Source organism: Chiloscyllium punctatum, chromosome 19, assembly GCF_047496795.1.
Source record: "Chiloscyllium punctatum isolate Juve2018m chromosome 19, sChiPun1.3, whole genome shotgun sequence".
Classification (NCBI taxonomy): Eukaryota; Metazoa; Chordata; class Chondrichthyes; order Orectolobiformes; family Hemiscylliidae; genus Chiloscyllium; species Chiloscyllium punctatum.
The window spans coordinates 57,631,402-57,651,379 of NC_092757.1; the positions used below are offsets into that span (position 1 = coordinate 57,631,402).

Sequence of the window (19,978 nt, forward strand, 5' to 3'; positions counted from 1 at the left end):
GCAGAGCAGTAGATGTGATCTGTATGGACTTCAGTAAGGCATTCGACAAGGTTCCCCATGGGAGACTGGTTGGCAAGGTTGGATCTCTCCGAATACAGGGAGAACACGGAACTGGCTCAAAGGTAGAAGACAAAGGGTGGTGGTGGAGGGTTGTTTTTCAGACTGGAGGCCTGTGACCAGTGGAGTACCAAAGGATCGGTGCTGGGTGCACTACTTTTTGTCATTTACATACATGATTTGGATGCGAGCATAAATGGTATAGTTAGTAAGTTTGCAGATGACACCAAAATTGGACAGCGAAGAAGCTTACCTCAGATTGCAACAGGATCTTGATCAGATGGGCCAATGGGTTGAGAAGTGGCTGATGGAGTTTAATTTCGATAAATGTGAGGTGCTGCATTTTGGGAAAGCAAATCTTATCAGGACTCATACACTTAATGGTAAGATCCTGGGGAGTGTTGCTGAACAAAGAGACTTTAGAGTGCAGGTTCATAGCTCCTTGAAAGTGGAGTCGCAGATAGATAGGATAGTGAAGGAGGTGTTTGGTATGCTTTCCTTTATTGGTCAGAGTATTGAGTACAAGAGTTGGGAGGTCATGTTGCGGCTGTACAGGCCCCTTGGAATATTGCGTGCAATCTGGTCTCCTTCCTATCAGAAGGATGTTGTGAAACTTGAAAGGGTTCAGAAAAGATTTACAAGGATGTTGCCAGGGTTAGAGGGTTTGGGCTACAGGGAGAGGCTGAACAGGCTGGGGCTGTTTTCCCTAGAGCATCAGACGCTGAGGGGTGACCTTAACGGTTTATAAACTCATGAGGGGCATGGATAGGGTAAATGGACAAAGTTTTTTTTCCCTGGGGTGGGGGAGTTCAGAACCAAAGGGCATAGGTTTAGGGTGAGAGGGAAAAGATATAAAAGAGACCTATGGGGCAACTTATTCTCACAGAGGGTGGTATATGTATGGAATGAGCTGCCAGAGGATGTGGTGGAGGCTGGTACAATTACATCATTTAAAAGGCATCTGGATGGGTATATGAATAGGAAGGGTTTGGAGGGCCGGTTGCTGGCAGGTGGGACTAGATTGTGTTGGGATATCTGGCTGGCATGGACGGGTTGGACCGAAGGGTCTGTTTCTGTGCTGTACATCTCTATGACTTGGTTTGAGCTCAGTGTGACAAGGGGAGGGGAGTGGAATTGAGAGATTTTTTTTCAGGCAAAAGCTAGCTTAATGTTTTTCTCCCCATATTTCTCTGTCTATGAAAGTTACTCACTGCTGAGATCATTTCAGATTTTCCATATTGGAATGGAAAGTTAAAAGAAAAACTCCCAATTGCCTGAAATCTGTGATAAAGTAGAAACAGCCACCAATTGACAGGATCCCAAAGGATCTGTGATCTAAACCTTCCAGTTAGGGCATGTTCTAGACATTTGAACCACCAGGTTGCACACCTCCAATATGTAATTGTTTTACAACGCCTTTACCATTTCTTTTCCTGGATAATTCACAGCAATGACTAGGAGGTTAGTTCTGAATCGCTGGGTCAATCCTGGAGATTTGGCTGAGGTGAAATGTTCACCTGGTGGTAACTATCAAGACCATTTTACTGCCCGTAAATCGGAATAAAAACAGTAAGTTTTGGGGAAACTTGCAGGTCGGGCAGCGTTGGTGGAGAGAACAATTTCAAGATCAGTCTGACCCTCCTTCAGAACTTAAGGAGAGTCATATTAGACTCCGAGCCTTAACTGTTTCTCTCCCCACAAATGCTGCCAGACCTGCTGAATTTCTCCAGCACTTGCTGTTTTTATTTCAGATTTCCAGTGTGCACTGCATTTTGCTTTTATTGGAATCTAAAATGGTTGTCTCTGTCTTGTCTCCCAGGAGGGCACTGAGATTTCTGAGTCTTGACATTTTTCTTTTAGCATCAGAATCCAGTTCCAGCCCCGAGCGTACACTGCCACCTGTTATCCGAGTTGGACTTGGTGATTTCAGAATGATGCAGGAGCAAATACCTGAATATTCCCAAAATGACTAGTGGTACCAGCTGCAAAGACGGAAATAGTTCTGCCCCCATTTGCTTGTCTGCTGTCACTTAATTAGGAGAAACAATTGCTAATGGGTGTTTCTGGTGCATTTATAAAGGAGATTGGAGCTAATCAAATTTTCCTGCAAGAATATCGTAATCCTACAGGAAATAAATGGTGATCTGCCACTCATTGTTCAGCAGCAACAAATGATGCCAAGTAATATCACTTAATTAGGAAGCATTGTCAATATAGAAACTTCTTCACTGTGCTTTCCGTCAAAAGGTTTCCAGCTAATCTCCTGTATTGATTGAAATGCAAATGCAGGATTTTGGAAAAGGTCATTTTTGGAAGGATTCCCTGAGAAAGTATTCATTGCCATTGTCTGCTTCATGAAGGCTGATTGGTTGTTACAAATCAGAGCTGTGATATGCTTTATATCTCTAGGGGTGTTATAATAGAGCTCATTTATAAATACTGCTCTCTTATAATTTGCTGTCTAGCAACATGGGAGCAGCTTAAGTTTGAATGGTTTGAAAAGCCCTTGGAAAATCTTGCACCAAAATTATAATAGAATATGTTGAACAGTGCAGTTGTAAAAGCATGCATTTGTTATATTGAAGATTTTTCTATTGTGTGTGTGGGGATGGGGGAGGGTTGGGGGAGGGAGGGGGGGGCTGCACTAACCAGGGTGAAAGGTGACCCATTAGAAAACTGAATATTGTGCTGTGACTGGCAGGAGCATGAAATGGCCATCTCTCATCACGAATGGGTCAGATGCAAAGAGTTGTAACCAGTTCAGTGTCAGTCTCCCTTTTGATTTCCTGATGGATCTGTAGTGCCATTGTTGGTCCTCTAGGCATCACCTGATAATATATCCGCAATTATTGTGCAAAGCTCTGTGGAAATGGGTGCTCGAGAAGTGACTGAACAGTGTGCAATTTATGTGGGAAGTGCCTTTTGATTTGTATTCTATTATTTTGGGCGATTCAGCATTGAGCTGGATTGTTGATTGCTGCTCTACGCAGCTTGGACAGGTTGAGCATTAAGGTTACAGTGTTCTTTTTTTTAATCTCTCCATACTCTGCTCTTTCAGCAGCTTTCAGTTGGTATAGGTTGCTCATTTCTCATCCCTTTGGGTGGTGTTTTACATTTGTCTCTGTTAAGTCCCATCTGTTCCTCCTCTGCCGACTTGAAACCTTTTTTGGCTGACTCATTCTGTAATATTTGTACTGCCTTGTCCAATTGCACAGCCCTGCTGGATGAGATTGATGTACAGATTTGATGAGCGCTCAGAATTAGGAGTGGTTCCAGCAACTACTCCAGCAGAAACGTCCTATTCATCTCCCATCCAATACCTCTTACAGACATCTGTTGCTTTCTAACTAGCTGCTAATTCTTTATCTGTCCTCCTGAACTAAATTTAATAGACTTTGCCAAATGCCTTTCCGAAAGTCAATTCAACAATCAAGTTCTTTCATGACCACGTGGGATATCAATTCAAGGATGTTGCTGTTTCTGAATTGATATTGACTGATGTATAGTAAAGGATTTATTATTCATCTCCTTTCTGGATTTATAGATCTCCTTTTTCCTTTGAATTTGTTGTATGATTAATTTGTGGCCATATCTGTTTGAGCTTGCTTGTAAACATACCTTAAATATTTGAGAATAATTGTATGTCTCTTTGAAGAGGTCCCACTTGTTCTGCTCTGAAGTTGAACAACTTCTCCAATCAAATCATCGGAGTTCCTTCATTTTATTGGAATTGATCTGTCTTTCAGTATGGCGTTCAATATCCAGCGCCTGGTCTTCAGTCTTTCTGAATCCTGGCTTATGTTGTATTTGATAATTCTGTGAAAGCTGTCACCAGGGATGTCACGACTTGTATTTTCAGTACACTGTTCATCAATATCAAGTCCAGATAAGGATGAACGTGGCATATCTTTGGCCAAGGAACTTGGTGGGTCACTTAACCAACTTAATCATTTCTCTCGGTTGGTAGGTTGAAATTGCCAACTTAGATAACTTTCTAGCCTTATAAAGTGATTGTGGTGGATCATATGCCTCTGTTAGAGTATTTTAATATTAGCAACACCTACCCAGAGTTGTTACATGGATCACTTTTTATCTTCCTCGGAGAACAAATTTATTTACCTTCCTGACATGTTTGGCTGCACTACCTCCTTGATTTTTAAATCTGCTCTTATCTTTTCTGAACACACGGTCTATCCCCCGAATATGCTATTCGTTTCTTTCCTCTGGAGTTCAGAACAAAAGGAATCAGTCGTCCATTCAGTCCCTCGAGTCTGATACAATTGGATCGTTTCAGATCTGCATCTTGGCTGCATTTTCCTGTCTTTGACCCACACATCCCTTGATACCTTTAACAAAAACCCAAATGTCTTGGCCTTTAGAATACTCACGCCAAGTTTAATGACTGACTGAGATTCTATGTTGCTTTGCTAAATAATTACCCAGCAGGCTGGTGCTGAACCGCACTGATTCTATTTTAATCCTTAGTCTATGCTGCCACAGTACTATAACTAACCTCTGAGCTCATTGACTGAAGTTGGATGTGGACTTTCAGGCCATCATCAAGCCCAGTTGTGAATGAAAATCCTTTGTCTACACTTATTCCGCCATATTGTTTTCCACAATTCCACCCTCTTCCAAGACCGATTGTCCATTGTGTCACGCAGAGATGTGTGGTTGACTCGGAGGCCAGGGAGTGGTTGCTGTCTGCAGTGGGAAAACAGTGACAGTTACAGTAGGAGAAGATATTAAACATCTTTGCCTGCTAATGTATCTTCATGTGTATGTATTGATCAAATGTCTGGGTGAGAATTGATTACACTGTAACCTTCTTGACCTGACACAGCTCGTCTGTCTCACCTTTTGGAGACAGGCTATTAATACGTTCAGAAAGTTTGGAGTCATTAATGGGCGATCAATGACACTGGCCTCTGGGCCACTGGGTCCCCCAGGATTCGCAAGAAATGGCGCTGAAGAACTACGCCGTTTTGAAGTGAAAATTTATTTGAATGGAAATTGATTGCTTTGCAAATAAATGGAACAAAAAGTAATCGTTAAACTTTGATCTATTAAAGTTTGGTTTTTGGTATTGTCCTGATATCGCTTGCTAGGTGTAGGACAAGTTAGTTAATTCTTGTTTGTTTGTGGGTAGGATTGCAAAAGGCCATCACTCTGACCGGAGCACTGTGCCAACTATTCTTTCAGCACACATTATAGGAGCACTGAATATGATGGGCAGGAAGACCTGTTCAACCCATCAGGTGTGCACTTCCTGTTTAGATAGTCCCACTCTTTGACTCTTTCCCCATCTCCTGTTTCCCTTGTATGCCTTCATGGATTTATCGGATTCCCTGGGAACAAGTGCGGGTGATTCTGCTCATCACTTGGCTCCACGAACAATCAGGACAGAGTTCCACATTCTGTAAAACTGAAGGCCAGCTCAGAAAATTGTGGAAGTGGAGGCCAGTCTGCTATGTTGATTGGTGTGCTACGCAGCAGTTCTCCTGCCCCCATCAATAGTCTGTGTGCTACGGAAACACTCTTGGAGGTCAAAATGGGGCAGACCTTTTGTCCTGTTGAGCCCTGTCGAGCCCTGTCATCAGGTACAGAAACGTTTCTGTGATGGTCATTTAGTCATAGAGCTGCATAGCACAGAACAGACACTTCAGTCCAACTCGTCCATGCCAACCAGATATCTCAATCTGACCTAGTCCTAGCATTTGGATCATGTCCCCCTCAACCCTTCCTATTCATATACCCATCCAAATCTCTTTTAATTGTTGTAATTGTACCAACCTCTACCATTTTCTCTGGCAGCTCATTCCATACAAGCACCACCCTCTGTGTGAAGAAGATTGCTCCTTAGGTCCCTTTCCCCTCTCACTTTAAACCTATGCCCTCTGGGGAAACTAGACTCCCCTACCCTAGGGAAAAGACCTTGTCTATTTATCCTATCCATGCCCCCTCCCGATGTTATGAATCTGAGTAAGGTCACCCCTCAGCCTTCAACAGTCCAGGGAAAACAGCCCCAGCCTATTCAGCCTCTCCCTATAGCTCAAACCCTCCAACCCTGGCAACGTCCTTGTAAATATTTTCTGAACCCTCTCAAGTTTCACAATTTCTGCTCTATAATAAGGAGACCAAAATTGAACGCAGGGCGAGTATTCTTATACCAAAAGTGGAATTTGTGGAATTATTTTCCTTTTTGTCAGACTCTTGCTGCTTCAGGTGTGAAACAAGTGGGAATCCTACCCCAAAACCCTTTCATTCTCTGGATCAGATAAAACACTGTATCCTGCTCAATATGTTTTAAGTGCAGCTGGTAAATATTGCTGCACAGGCATAACAGTAAAGCTGATTATATAACCATATTCCTTACCCGAACAAAAACAGAAAATGCTAAAGGAACATAGCAGGGCTGGCAGCACGTGTGGAGCGAAAATAGATTGAATGATTTGAGTCCCATGTCCCTCCTTCAGAATTTGCTGTTGTCCCTTCTCGGTGCTGTCCTCTTAAAACTGACTTAGTGATTGGTCAGCACCTTCTCGCTCAAAAGGATGTAGCGGTGAATGCTGAAAGGGAGTGGGTTTGGGCTCGGGATTCCTTCGATAGTGAGCTTGCTGTTTGCTGCCCTAAGACAGTGGAAATACACGTCCATGTTGAAGAGGAGACCTTTCACATCTGCTGTAGCTACTGGGATATTCAATCTCCTCGTGAGAGGAGAGAGAGAGAGAGCAAGCGCTGAGTTATGACTCGCCAGTGTCCCATGGGAGGTACAGAAACACTATTGAAAGGGTTTCCGGTGAATAGGCAGTGGGCTCTAAATGACTTTGGGGCTGTATTATGAGAAGCGCTGTGCTTTAAGATGGAGAATTCAATGTAACAATTATAATGCCGCCTGGTAGAAATAGATTGTGTCCAGAAAACCATAAATGTAATGCGTTACCTTTGGGACAAACCAAAGTCATCTCTTAAAAGCTCACTGTATCCCCTTGGGAAGAATTTTGGCCAATAACCCCTCATATTCATTTACTTTCAAATGAAAGTTTAATGTACAAAATGCAATAAGATGAAGAACACATCCAGTGTCATTACCTGGCAGGTCAGGAAGTGCTTTTAGATGAAGATTACTGCTACAAAAATGCCCTAAAGTAAAACATTAAGAGGTTGCCTTCAGTAAGAAATGAAACGCCAAGCATCAGTAATGTAAGAATCTACATCAACAGACCTTGGGCCAGATTAGATTTTGATATTAAAATGCGTTTACATGCAGTGTATTAGCATCTGCACTGTTTTACACAAGGATATCTGGGAGCGAGATTGAGATCGGGTAGATAAATGGAAAGCAATTGCCTGCAGAAATTACATCAGGGATTAAGAATCAAAGTAATGCTATCAAAATGGCAGGCTTTGTTGTACTGAGGTTTTGTTATTTGAGACATGAATTTGATTTGAAAACGATGTAGTTTGGTTTATTGTGTTCTGCACAGCAGTTACCCAAACAGAGAGTTTTGTTCATCCGATTTGTATAGTTCCCTTTAATAAAACATTGCGGGTCAGTGAGTCCTGTTTCAAGCTTTAAGAATTGTTTCATGACACGGTCTACCTGAGACTTACTGCAGCCAGGGTACTAATGTGCTCCACTATCATTCTTCATTAGTTTAGGGTGATAAATATTAATTAAATTTCTACATTGCAACACTGACTTAAAGTACTAATGATATGGCTGTGAAATTCTGGCAGGTGCTATGTAAATGCAAATCTTTATAGAAGGAGTAATTTTGAAATATGAATGGCTTATAGTCAAGATTTTACAACCAAGGAGAGTTGAGATCTATCAGATTGTTTGGGTCGTAAAGGGCAATCCATTTCTGCTGGTGGGACCACATGTAGGTTATAGTGTGCTAACCTACAGATTAAACCTTGAGGTGTTCTGTTTGAACAAGGGAATAGTCACAGCTGATTCTGTTCAATGTAGTGAAGGGTTTGATTAATATTAGAATACAATCAGGAGAAACCCAAGAAGTCATTTAAGTTGTGAAGCAGGTTACCAGGAGGACCATACAGAGTACAGGGCCTTGAAGCAGCTGACTGTGTTTCAGGAGAGTGAGTAATTGAGGGCAGTGGTTGGGACTGATCTGTGAATGTGACACACGCTTGCTGAATTTGAAGACTTTGTTCCATTCATAAAACTCTTGAGGCATCTCAATGTAATCGCTTAGCATTCTCATCTGACTGACGTGACATACTCCAGGGACATCGTTCCTGTAGTTGCAAGTGATTAAGCAAAAATGAAACTAGTTTCACATGAATTCACCAAAAATACAAAACACAAGGTCAATAGTGACTCATGTTCGTTTTCTTTCTAGACTTTCACCTGCTAGATACTTGGTACCAAGTGGCCGGGCTCTCTCCATTTCGGAGTTTGACAGCAACCAGAGACTGACCTTGGCTGTGTTAACACAATGAATGGACCTCCTCCCAGCTCGCGTGGCCAGCTGGTAACTATATACACTGTCATTTGGATTATTTCATTACTAGGCACTCTCTGCTTCAAAACCGAGCTGGCAGTCGATCTCTGGCTAGAACACAGTGCGGCTAACATTATAACTTGGATCTGCTGGTGTTGTGGTGCTGTGAGCAGGGACCAGTCTCTATCACTGTTTGTCATATGGTTGCACCCTGCTTTCCAAATGGTGCTGGGAGTGATAATCATCTTGTTCTTTGTATAGTATTTGAGGGTTTGGAGGAGGGGACTGAACCATGTAACATGATGGTAAACCATTCCCTGTGTTTGCTTAACCAGCCCAGTCCCTCTGGAGCACTGTCATTGGCTTCAATACTTTGTGCTGAGGAATTGGTGTAGGCTCCTGATCCTCAACATTCAGCTGACTCCCTGTTAAAGTGGGGTAGGGATATTGAGAGGGTACTGCTTGGCCTGAACTGGGCTGTGATGCCTCCATTGTCAAATAGCAAGCCCATACTCGTATATGAAACATGGTTGCCATGGATTGAGTCACCAGAATGATTCCACTCCTTTCGAGGTGATGGGAATTAATAGGGGGGTAAGCTGTTTATTACACAAGGTGTGTGTTCCATTTCCGTGTTGGGAACAGCAAATTCCACTGGAGAAGGTGCAGGGGAAGTTCACCAAGATTTGCGTGGAGTGTCTCCACTGTGAAAAGGAGAGGCTGGGATTGCTTTCCTTAAAGCAGCGAAGGCTGAGGGGGACGCATGGGGGAGGAGTTGGTAACCAGAGGGTGCTGTTTTAAAGGCAAGGAGTGAGAGGCTTCGAGGGGATTCGAGGCCTCTCCCAGAGTTTTCACCCAGATGGTGGTAGGTATCCAGAAACTCTCCGCCTGAAATGGCAGAGGAGGCAAGAAACCTCCAAAACATTTTTAGAACAATTTGAATAAACTCTTGAAATGCCATCACAGACAGGGCAAGTGCTAACAAATGGGATTAGACCGACATGGTATGCAGGCCTGCAGGAGGTTTCCCCATGCTGTAAATATTCAGTGACTTTATGACTAATGCTCATTGTAAGCCTGGCTGTGAGTATTGCAGGTGTGTGACACTACATCTCAGCAATATTTAATGTCTTTTGATTTCAGAGTCCCTTCTACCACATGTCTCAAAGAATGCAAGATGTGACCGGTGATGGGGGTGTACTGAAGGAGATCCTTCGACGTGGCTCAGGCAGTGTTATCCCACCCACTGCCTCAGTGTCTGGTAGGGCTGACCATGGAGCTACTCTGACCCTTTTGTGTATCATCCCATGAACCTCCAACAGTGAGGAGTTTCTCCATGGAAACCAGGGTGAAATCTGAAGTACCTCCCATTCTTTTTTTTTTTGATTGAAGAAATTTCTTATCCTCTATAATTCCTGATTCGGTCTCCAATTCCTTGTGGGAGCGCTGAGCTCAGTGATAGTGAGGGAGTTGGTGACAGAGGCACCTATCCCCTTCATCCCCACCCCCATTCACTCATTGTACTCTTTGCTACCTTCCCCCACCCTCCTCTCTGACCTATCACCTTCATCCCCACCCCCATTCACCTATTGTACTCTTTGCTACTTTCTCCCCATCCCCATCCCCCTCTCATTTATCTCTCCACCCTGCAGCCTTCCTGCCTCCATTCCTGATGAAGGGCTTTTGCCCAAAATGTTGATTTTCCTGCTCCTCGGATGCTGCCTGGCCTGCTGTGCTTTTCCAGCAACACTCTAATCTAGACAGAGGCACAGAGCAAGCCCGTCTTGATGGTGAAGAATAGCACAGAGAGAGCCCCCTGTTAGCGGCAGAAGTTCTCCGAAGAGGATCTTGATCATTTTAAGCAGAAACAAGATGGTTGAACCTTGCCTTTGCTGCAGAAATTGCTTGTTCCTCTGTGCACAGTTTTGTTTCCAGTTGTGTTCCCCTCTTATTGTCCATGTTTAAGTGTCAGGCCCTGTGCCATGTGAAGAGTGTGTGGGGTGACCTGGGCAATTGCTTTCTCAATAAGGAGGGGCCTCCAAATTCCTGTTTGTTGATCTGCACCAGCCGATCAGACCGGGTTAGAGAGCAGTGAAGCAGATTATGTTACAATAACAGCTCTCTGCTAATGGAGGCAAAATCTATGGGCATCTTACGATAGGCAGTCAGATGCAGAGATTATAGGTGTCTACATTGGCACCAGTTGGAATGGCCAAAGACCCTCCTGAACCGATACTTTTTCAGCCTTCATCTAAGTAACTTTAAAAGAGTGTTAATGTCCAAGGTTCACTAATGTCCTTCAGGGAAGGAAACCACCATCCTTTCCTGGTCTGGCCTACATGTGACTCCAGACCCACAGCAATGTGGTCAACTCTTAAACTGCCCTCTGGATAATTAGGATTGGGAATTAATGCTGGTCTAGCCAGCAACACCCACACTCTGTGAATGAGTTTTTTAAAAACTTATTTGAGTTTCTTGAGCGAAATGAAAGTTGCACATATTCAGTTCATCATTGATCATACAAGCTCATCCTTTTAATAATGGAAACAGCTACACTGACCTCAGTATTTTCTGTTCCTTTCTCAGGTTTTCATCACCCATTGTTTATTGTCACAGTTTAGTTCTTCCATCATTTTTATGTTTGCTCAGTCAGTAAAGGCAATGAGCCACGTGTAGATCAATAAACCCTGCTTCCCTGCTCCCAATGAGGACTGAGCAGTCTATATCATCCTCGAAGGAGTGCCCAGTAAATCATGGAGGTGGTAGTGCTTTCCTTGTTAAGGCATCCAGGATAGAGACTTTCCAGAATTCTCTCTCCCCCTGCTTTCACATCCAAGTGAAGGAAAGAACAGCCTGTGAGAGTTTTTACATATGGGCCAGGCGATGGCAGGGTTGGATTTAGTTATGGATGTCACTGAGGTTTATGATGGAACCTTCTAGATCCTGTTGGGACCCATTTCCAAAGCCTGACTCTGTTTGTTTCCTGCAGTTCACTATAGTGCCTACAGTGAATATACGGACAAACCCTTCGATTCCAACCTGCAGAGGGATGTGCCAAGGTTCATGAAGCTTGGTCGAGGTGAGTTGGGTCTACTCTGGTGTCTGTGAACATTGATTGCTGAGCTGCATACAGTTGGCTCACTGCAATTTTTGTTTTGCTGCTGACTGTGTTTCTGTTCGTCAGGGTTAGAGCATACAGCGCTCCTTCCCCTTCACCTGGTGCATTTGCTTCACCTCTGTTTACGATTTGCATAATGTTACATGGTTCTGCTCCCCTCAGAGAGACAGAGAAAGCAGCAGGGGACTGGGCTGCCTTGGCTTCCAGAGACTAGAAGCTGCAGGGTTTACCCAAGCGAGAGACAAACCATTGCAATCCACGGCAGTACCCAGTGTTGGTTAGATGTACCATTCACTGTTCCTCAGCACTTTTCATCACTATTATTAAGAGCTTCATGAAAGTTGTCACAGTCAGGGCTGTAGAGATTAAAGAATTAGATTTAGCTTTGTGGTCATGTATTCAAATGGGTATGGTCAAAGGGCTACAAATCACCACTTAGGGTGCCACCTTAGCTACAATGGTATCTTGGCACAGATTCATAAGGTGATTCTGCTGAGAGTCCGTTCCAGTTCAGCTCTTGTATGTTCTGATTTACTCTTTACCGGGGTTAGGCAGGTTTGAAGCTGTAAACCTGAGGGGAACAGCACTCCTATGCTGCATCAAACCCCTACCCCACCCCCAAGCACCTGGAGACTGGCATTCTGTGGCACGTCTGTCACACAGCCACGCAGCAGGCATTGCTTAGTGCCACCTGCTGGTACATACAATGTTGTTGTAGGTGAACACTGAGCAAAGGTTTCCGCTGGGGATTGTGAACCTGCGGTAAGATGGCAGTGACTCGACGGTGGTGAGCTTGTGGGTCTAACCAAGGGACTGCACTTTGACCGGGACAGCCATGGTCTGTGTGAATGCTGCTTGTTTTCATTCAGTGCAACCAAGGGAACAGTTCCAGGAAGCTGTTAACCGGTGTTAATGGAGATTGAGTAAAGCTCTGTTGGGTGAGCCCATATGCTTCTCTCCAACATAAAATGAAAGAACCAGCTGGACCCTACTCTGTCGAATCCTGAAAAAAGACACTTGCATGGCTGTCATTCCCCTGGACATGATGTAGAAACCCCTTATGGGGATGCTGTGTATTGCTGTGAGGATGGCTGTTTAGGGTTTGGACACCCTAACTATTCTCCAAGCTGAAGATATACATCATCTTTTCCACTAACCACATCTCACTCCCTCTGAGCGAATGTGCCACATCTCCTGTGTTAATTAGTGGGTAGCAATTGTTGACAAACTGACATTTTAGTGGCTGAGAGATCAGTCGCACTCTGGTTTGTTTGCAAGTCCATGGTGCACCAGCACCATCTAGACATGGAAGGTGAGAATGTCAGCTCTTGCATTGGAGAACAGAACTCATCAATGTGTCTGTGTGTCCAACCCACAGTGTTCCTGAGAGAGAGAGAATTGGAGATATCTGTGATGATGAGGCAAGTGCAGGCTATCTAGAACCTACTGACCCTTCAGACTTGAGAGAGAATGCCTTTATTCTGAGGAGTAGTTTTTATGCTGCATCAGACAGTAGCCTAGACTGAAATAAAGCTTATTGAGAGCTGTTCATTGTGTAATATGAGGTGGTGTAATCTCCCTAATTTAGCACTGAATTGGTATTTCTATTAGAGAAAGGTGACACTGGTGTAGTATACTGCCATATTTGACTAGGGTGTTGTTTTTCATTGAGATGTAATGAAGCAACTTTTCTTTGACTCTGATCCACCCAGTTTCTGGAGTTTTTAATAATGCCATCACAAGTGAACTTCATTCTTTTTCACTTGGAAACGTTTGGTTTGATTTTTTGAGCCTAAAATGGGTGGTATTTTCTTTTTTATTCATTCGTGTAAATGTGGGCATCACTGGCTAGACCAGCATTTATTGTGCAGGGGGCCGTTAAAGTTCAGCCACGTTACTGTGGGTCTGGAGTCACATGTAGGCCAGACCATGTAAGGGTAGCAGATTTCTCTGTGGGGTGTTAGTGAACCAGATGGGATTTCCCTCCTGGATGGTGATATACTCGGTGTCAGTGAACAAAAGTAATATCCCTCACCTCATGTTGGAAGCTTCCACCAATCTTTCCCAATCCGACAGTAGATCTCCATTCCTGTTCAGTGGTTGTCATGGTGACTGGTGCTGGATTTGGAAAGCGATGTGTCAGCACACTGTGTCACTGAGAATGTCATCACTCTGGGCTCAGTGGTGGGTTGACTGAGTGGAACGCCTTTGTGAGGCTGAACTGGGCTGTGCAGAGAGCAGCAGGAACCTTCAACCTTTGCAATGAACCTCCGACACTGTCAGGCGGGAGGAGTCCTAGGGCGTTGGCTTCAAACTTTGTCACCAGCCTGTGCCTGCTGCGTGACAACATGCAAGCTGTGATTTTCACCCAGTACCTCTGCAGACTGGAGTCACAAAGGCTTCACCATCGCCCCAATGCTCTTGTCTGTCTTCAGTGCTGCAACACAGCACCTCCCACTGAAGGGCAAGTGGGAAACTGTTGAAGTTGTGTCACCTCCAGCCCAGCCCCAACAGCACCCCAATGTATCGCATTGAGCTGCAGTTTGCAGACAAAGATTACATGTACAGTCCCTAAGGCTGAACTTCAGTCTGTGGTTGATGCATTCCCAGAGGCCTGGTAGACAGTGGGCCCTGAGCTGGACATTTGGAAGACAGAGGCCGACCAACCTCCTGCTGCCAATTCCATTCCATTCCATTCTGAGCAAGGGCAAGCTACTGGACGACAGTACGGGGTAGACCATTTAGGACAGAAATGAGGAGAAACTTCTTCACCCAGAGAGTGGTGGCTGTGTGGAATGCTCTGCCCCAGAGGGCAGTGGAGGCCCAGTCTCTGGATTCATTGAAGAAAGAGTTGGATAGAGCTCTCAAAGATGGTGGAATCAAGGGTTATGGAGATAAGGCAGGAAGAGGATACTGATTAGGAATGATCAGCCATGATCATATTGAATGGCGGTGCAGGTTCGAAGGGCTGAATGGCCTACTCCTGCACCTATTGTCTATTGACATAGGTCAGTATTCATTCCTTGAGAACCTTCTCTCATTGAAGGTCAAAGCTGCCCATCGAGTTCAACATTGTCCCCACCGTGCCAGTTCAGCCTGTGGCTGTCTGAGAAGCAGTGCAGTTTGATAGCAAAGCCTGTAATCTGGTGGCACCTAGCTCATGGGCTATGGGGCATAGACACTCCCTGCCTGTCATTATACTGCCAAGACATGTACAGCAGTCAACACGAATCCCCAGAGAAATACCGCCAGCAATGTCTCCCCAAAATCCAGCAAATCCACCCGGCAAGATGGGCTCTCCAATACCAGGGTCCTCTTGCAGGCCAGCATCAAGGCACTGGTTACATCGAGTTAGATTGAGTGGGCCACACATGACAAGATCCAGGAAGCCAACCAAAACACTTCATGGTTCATCTCGAAGTCTTTGTGGAGGAATTGTAACAGACTCCTGGGAATTTGATGTTGAACCACCCAAACGAGCATGGTCTGTCACAAGGTGCTGCCTGAGATGAAGATGACTGATTTCTGGGGCTGGGGAGAGGACAAAGTCCAGTTTGGAGAAGTTTCTGGAGGTTGCTGAGTTTCTATGGCGACAACACTGAGTGATCGCGTTTGTTTGTCTGTCGCTGGGTGTTATAAATGCGTTAGTGAAAGTGATTGTGAGATGTCTCTGCGGTTCATGTTATGCGCCCATCCTGTCCCCGAAAGGTGATTGGCCACGATTCTGCTGTGCTGGTCTTTTCCAGACATCACTCTGCTGGGTATGGAGCTGGCAATCCAGACCATGAGGAAGGGCGAGTTTGCCAGGTTTCTGTTCAAGCCGCAGTACGCGTATGGCCAGATGGGCTGTCCCCCGCGAATCCCTGCAAACGCCACGGTCATGTTTGAGTTGGAGATCCTGCATGTTGTGGACACCTTGGAGTCTGATGAATACTTCATGCTGTCACAGGTGAGGGACTCTGCCAATCGTCCAGTTTGTACAATCTCCACCTTACCTTGTTAAGGGTTTTACCATCCAACCTGCACTTTACTTCTGGGTCAAGGAGAGCTCGGCTGTTGCCCCGAAAAGTGGGAGCCAAGAATTTGCAGTCTGACCTTGTTTTTATTTGTTGGAGATCAAACCACTCTGCTGGGTTACCGAGTCAGAGGTGTACAGCACAGAAACAGACCCTTCAATCCAATTGTCCATGACAACCAGATATCCAACCCTAACCGAATCCCATTTGCCAGCACTTGCCTCATATCCCTCCAAACCCTTCCTACTCATATACCCATCCAGATGCCTTTTAAATGTTGTAATTGTACCAGCCTCCACCACATCCTCTGGCAGCTCATTCCATACACGCACCACCCTCTATGAAAATGTTGCCCCTTGGGTCCCTTTTAAATCTTTCCCCTCTCACCTTAAACCTTTGCCCTCTGAGTTTGGACTCCTCCACCCTGGAGAAAAGACCTTGTCTATTTACCCTATCAATGCCCCTCATGATTTTATAAATCTCTATAAGGTCATCCCTCAGCCTCCGATGCTCCAGGGAAAACAGCCCCAAACTGTTCATCCTCTCCCTATAGCTCAAATCCTCCAGCCCTGGCAACATCCTTGTAAATCTTTTCTGAGCCCTTTCAAATTTAACATCTTTCCTATAGCAGGGGGACCAGAATTGCATGCAGTATTTCAAAAATGGCCTAACAAAAGTCTGTCCAGCCACAAGATGATCTCTCACCTCCCGTACTCAATATTCTGACCAATAAAGGAAAGCTTACCAAACACCACCTTCGCTACCCTGTCTACCTGCAACTCCACTTTCAGGGAGCGATGAACCTGCACTCCAAGGTCTCTTTGTTCAGAAACACTCCCGAGGGCCTTACCATTAAGCATGTACGTCCTGCTCTGATTTGCCTTTCCAAAATGCAGCACCTCACACTTATCTCAATTAAACTCCATTTGCCATTCCTCAGCCCATTGGCCCATTTGATCAAGATCAAGATCCCATTGTACTCTGAGATAACCTGCTTCATTGTCCATTACACCATCAATTTTGGTGTCATGTGCAAACTTACTAACCATTGCCTCTTATATTCACATCCAAATTGTTTATATAAATGAAAAGCAGTGGACAGCACCGATCCTTGTGGCACTCCACTGGTTTCTAGTCTGATGAACAACCCTCTGCCTTCTACCTCCAAGCCAGTGTTGTATCCAACTCTCAATGGATTCCAAGTGATCTAACCTTGCTAACCAGTCCACCATGAGGAACCGAGTCAAAAGCCTTACTGAAGGCCAGAGACCATTGTGCCTGTCACACAGTGTGCTTTCACTCTTCTATCTAGCAACAGAACTGAGAATCAACTCTTAATAAGAATGAAAAGCAATAATATTCATTTATTTGACACAATTAATACTATCACAAAATGCACTATAAGCTAACAATTTACTCTACAAACCTGTCTGTGCTTTAACGTAACTCTGAATGACCGTATCACACACTAGAACTTCTGCTTACTCTGTGTGGTGATGTCATCTGGCCTTCATCTCCCGATGGTCTCAGGGGTATCTTCTCTTCTCGGGAGTTGCTCTCCATTTACCGCTCCTAAGGATGCTGTTGCGGTGATTCTTATACTCCAGGGTCTTCACGCCCTTTTGGGAGGGTCTGGACTGTCCTCTATTACATTGATCAGGTCTCAATCTCCCTGATCCATCAGACCCAACCTGGCGTTGGCATTTTAATGGCAGGGTGGTCCTTCGGCCTCCATTCCTGAAGGTACAGGGTGCACATAGCTATCTCCAAATAAGGGGGTAAGACGCCTCTGTGTCTGGTACACCCTGCGATGTTTCAAATCGCATGACATTCCATTGACTCCATACAATACCAGATTTGGGTGTGTACTATAGGGTCTACAGCTACCAAGTTGGTTGTAAATTGTCTATTAATGGCTGCAGCCTGTCTGAGTTCTGTAGCATGTTTATTAGCACAGTCACTTTGGGCAAGGCTTGCCTTAGTTTCCCCAGCATGCCTTAGTTATTGTCCAATCTTTTTAAATCCACCATAAATTCATCATTTGGGCAGCCCATCCAGCTGTGAGACAACATCCATTGCTTTGCCTTCATTAATCCTCTTTGTCACCTTTTCAAAAAAAAACTCAATCAAGTCAGTGAGACATGATTTCCCCCACACACAGCCATGTTGACCATCCCTAATCAGTCTAAGAAAAAAGGTAGGGAGGAGGGACTTGGGGGATGGGGCGTTGGAAATGCAATAGGTGGAAGGAGGTTAAGGTGAGGGTGATAGGCCGGAGTTGGTGGGAGGGGGGGGTTGCACGGAGAGGTCAGGAAGAAGATTGCAGGTTAGGAAGGTGGTGCTGAGTTCGAGGTTTGGGACTGAGACAAGGTGGGGGGGAGGGGAAATGAGGAAACTGGAGAAATCTGAGTTCATTCCTTGTGGTTGGAGGGTTCCTAGGCGGAAGATGAGGCGCTCTTCCTCCAGCCGTCGTGTTGCTATGGTCTGGCGATGGAGTTGTCCAAGGACCTGCATGTCCTTGGTGGAGTGGGAGGGGGAGTTGAAGTGTTGAGCCACGGGGTGGTTGGGTTGGTTGGTCCGGGTGTCCCAGAGGTGTTCTCTGAAACATTCCACAAGTAGGCAGCCTGTCTCCCCAATATAAAGGAGGCCACATCAGGTGCAGCGGATGCAATAAATGATGCGTGTGGAGGTGCAGGTGAACTTGTGGCAGATATGGAAGGATCCCTTGGGGCCTTGGAGGGAAGTAAGGGGGGAGGTGTAGCCACAAGTTTTGCATTTCTTGCAGTTGCAGAGGAAGGTGCCGGGAGTGGAGGTTGGGTTGGTGGGGGGTGTGGACCTGACGAGGGAGTCACAGAGGGACTGGTCTTTTTGGAACGCTGATAGGGGAGGGGAGGGAAATATATCCCTGGTGATGGGGTCCGTTTGGAGGTGGCGGAAATGACGACGGATGATACGATGTATATGGAGGTTGGTGGGGTGGTAGGTGAGGACCAGTGGGGTTCTGACCTGGTGGCGATTGGAGGCCACCTTCTTCAAAGACCGCAATTTCCATTGTGTGTTTTGGGGGGGTATGGGTGGGTGTTTTGGGGGGGTATGGGTGGGTGTGTGTGGGTGGGTTTGTGTTTTGGGGATATGTGGGTGTGTGTTTTAGGTGTGTGTTTGGGTGGGGGTATGTGTGTGTGTGTGGGTGTGTGTGGGGTCTGGGCAGTGCATTGTAAAGGCTGAGACTATAATATTGTCGTGTTCTGAATAAGTATCTGTGCATTGTCAGTTTCTATACTGAAATAAGGATTTCAGAACTGGAGGCTGTGAATTTCTAAGGTTCTTCGAGGAGGTTCCTGTATGATGTGTTATTAATGAGTTATGCATTAATGATGTTAGAAAATGAATTACAATTTAAGTACCACGCGCACCATTAGAACGTAGAAAAGTACAGCACACGATGTTGTGCCGAGCGTTAGTCCTAATGTAAAATAAAATAACTTAACTTACACATCCCTCAATTCGCTACTATCCATGTGCGTGTCCAGCATTCGCTTAAATGTCCCAAGTGACACTGCTTCCACCGCCACCACTGGCAACGCATTATGTGCGCTCACAACTCTCATCGGTAGATAAATCAGAACATCTCCAGTGAGGCCAGGGAGTTCCTCTGTAGTCTTCAGCCAGTCACTCAGATGAAGCAATATATATTTTCATGCAACCTGTTCAGAGATGTTATTGCGAATCTCTTGGGACCTGAAGCCGGGCCTCCTGTCTCAGAGGAAGGGACACTACCACAGCATCATAAGACAGGGAATTATCAAAGAGCTGTGATGGCAGATTTGAGGTTCTGCGGTAAAGGGCTTTTGGGTGTGAGAGCAGATGGAAGTAATTTGTTGTCATGAGTCAGGTAACACTAGCTCAAGGTATCATTAATTTGACAGATTTTGTGTGTGTATATGTATTGGGCTGAAATTACTGAAGCATTTTAACACTCTTTAATCTGATTTAAAACACTGGGCCTGGTTCAGATAGCAAACTGACCTAACCTACACATCCCTGAACACTATGGGCAATATAGCATGGCCAATTGACCTAACTTGCACATCTTTGGATTGTTGGAGGAAACCCACGTAGACACGGGGAGGATGTGCAAACTCCACACAGTTAGTCACCTGAGGCTGGCATTGAAGCGGGTCCAAAGTCCTGTCAACCCGTCTGGCCAGTATGAAGAGATCTGAAGCTAGATTTTTTTAAAAAAAAACACAAGTTAGCAGATTGTGTCCGACGTGTGGAAAACACAGCACTTTGGCGACAGGTCTCTGCCATTTCCGGTC

The 19,978-nt window shown here is 45.1% G+C and overlaps 1 protein-coding gene across 1 annotated transcript in view; it reads left to right on the forward strand.

Moving 5' to 3' along the window:
• The window catches only part of fkbp6 (FKBP prolyl isomerase 6), a 51,250-nt gene that overhangs the window by 2,347 nt on the left and 28,925 nt on the right, over positions 1–19,978 (forward strand). Inside the window, exons 2-5 of the mRNA XM_072589445.1 lie at positions 8,424–8,555; positions 9,669–9,786; positions 11,515–11,604; positions 15,390–15,592. Coding sequence (XP_072445546.1) covers positions 8,520–8,555; positions 9,669–9,786; positions 11,515–11,604; positions 15,390–15,592 — 447 coding nt within the window. The 5' untranslated portion in view covers positions 8,424–8,519. The remainder of the gene's footprint in view (positions 1–8,423; positions 8,556–9,668; positions 9,787–11,514; positions 11,605–15,389; positions 15,593–19,978) is intronic.